The sequence below is a fragment of the Olea europaea genome, unplaced genomic scaffold (genome assembly GCF_002742605.1).
Source record: "Olea europaea var. sylvestris unplaced genomic scaffold, O_europaea_v1 scaffold38102, whole genome shotgun sequence".
Lineage (NCBI taxonomy): Eukaryota > Viridiplantae > Streptophyta > Magnoliopsida > Lamiales > Oleaceae > Olea > Olea europaea.
Window position 1 is genome coordinate 1 of NW_019257515.1, and position 1,106 is coordinate 1,106.

The 1,106-nt window shown below is 39.0% G+C and overlaps 1 protein-coding gene across 1 annotated transcript; it reads right to left on the bottom strand.

Moving 5' to 3' along the window:
* Window positions 1–648: 648 nt before the first annotated feature.
* LOC111386954 (probable prefoldin subunit 5) lies at window positions 649–1,103 on the bottom strand. Its single transcript, XM_023011456.1, has 2 exons — window positions 920–1,103; window positions 649–806 (listed from the first exon to the last, which is right to left on the bottom strand). The coding sequence occupies exons 1-2, from the start codon at window positions 1,101–1,103 to the stop codon at window positions 664–666; spliced, it is 327 nt and encodes a 108-aa protein (XP_022867224.1). The 3' UTR covers window positions 649–663.
* Between the last annotated feature and the right edge of the window lie 3 nt (window positions 1,104–1,106).

The following is a 1,106-nucleotide window of genomic DNA, read 5'->3' on the forward strand; positions in this document are numbered from 1 at the left end:
TGGGGCAATTGAAAGCCTGCCTAGCACCTGGCTTATGAGAAGAGCTTGAAGATGTTCTTAATTCAAAGGGTTGCAACACAAGGAGGTGGTTATCATAAATTCTACTCAAGGGAGCCCTCTATCAGATTGTAATTGGATTATTAGTACTTTAGTCCTCTGTTCTAGCATTTACTGATTTACAAGCATTGCCATTCCAATAGCTCGCCAAATGTGAATTTTTGAATTGGCAGAGAAATTATGAGAGAAAACTGTGTCCAATGAAAGTTTACATAAGAAATGAAATTGAAAGGCTTGGTTCAAATGTCAAATAGCTCATTTAGAGCACTGTTGATGTGAGATTGATACCACTCTAAAAAAATTCAGCTATTAACACTGAAAAAGGACCTAGTTACATGTTTTTCAGGTATCACAGTGTAATAGGTGATGGACTACAACATATTCTCATTAGCAGCCCCAACCCTTGTAATCATCAAACAACAGTACTTTCGGTGGAGGCGCCTGGTGTCACAACAAAATATAGTTTAAACTATTTCACCCCTGCTTAGCAATCAGCATGAACATCTAACCAATGCATGACTTTCAAGATATAACAGCTAAACTTACTTAGATATCCAAACAGAAAAATATTTTATCAGGAAAACTAGAATAACAGCGAACAGATTCTCAAATTTTCCAAGCACTATATAGCAATTTAGGACTAACCTCAATAAAGTAACCAGTGCCTACATCCACCAGCACCTTTTCTGAATCATCCAGCGTTCCAGGAACATAAAGCGACGCCGTCAAAGGTACCAGCATTTTCTTCCCTGAACCCCCAAAATTTTTAAATACAATTTTTAGTAAAATAATATAATATGCACACATAAACAGGAGATTTTTTATATTTACTTTTCGTAAACAGCAATAATAATAGTAATGCCTTGGGGACGGAGTGAGAGGTCGTAGAGGGCGGTGGAGGCGATTTCGAGGCGGGCGGTGGCGGTACGAATGTTGTTGAGGCTGTCTTGAAAGAGATTGAATTCTAGATCGGCTTGCTCCTTTAGGGCTCTAAGCTGTTCCACGCTCATCTTCTCCATCTCTAACCCTACTCCTCTCGATGCCATTTC

What these genes read in the sequence shown, in the direction of transcription:
- LOC111386954 (XM_023011456.1), bottom strand. Translation starts at nt 1,103, where the DNA reads ATGGCATCGAGAGGAGTAGGGTTAGAGATGGAGAAGATGAGCGTGGAA. An exon ending in CCTCTCACTCCGTCCCCAAG is followed by an intron (nt 807 to 919) that starts GCATTACTATTA and finishes TTGGGGGTTCAG; the next exon opens with GGAAGAAAATGCTGGTACCT.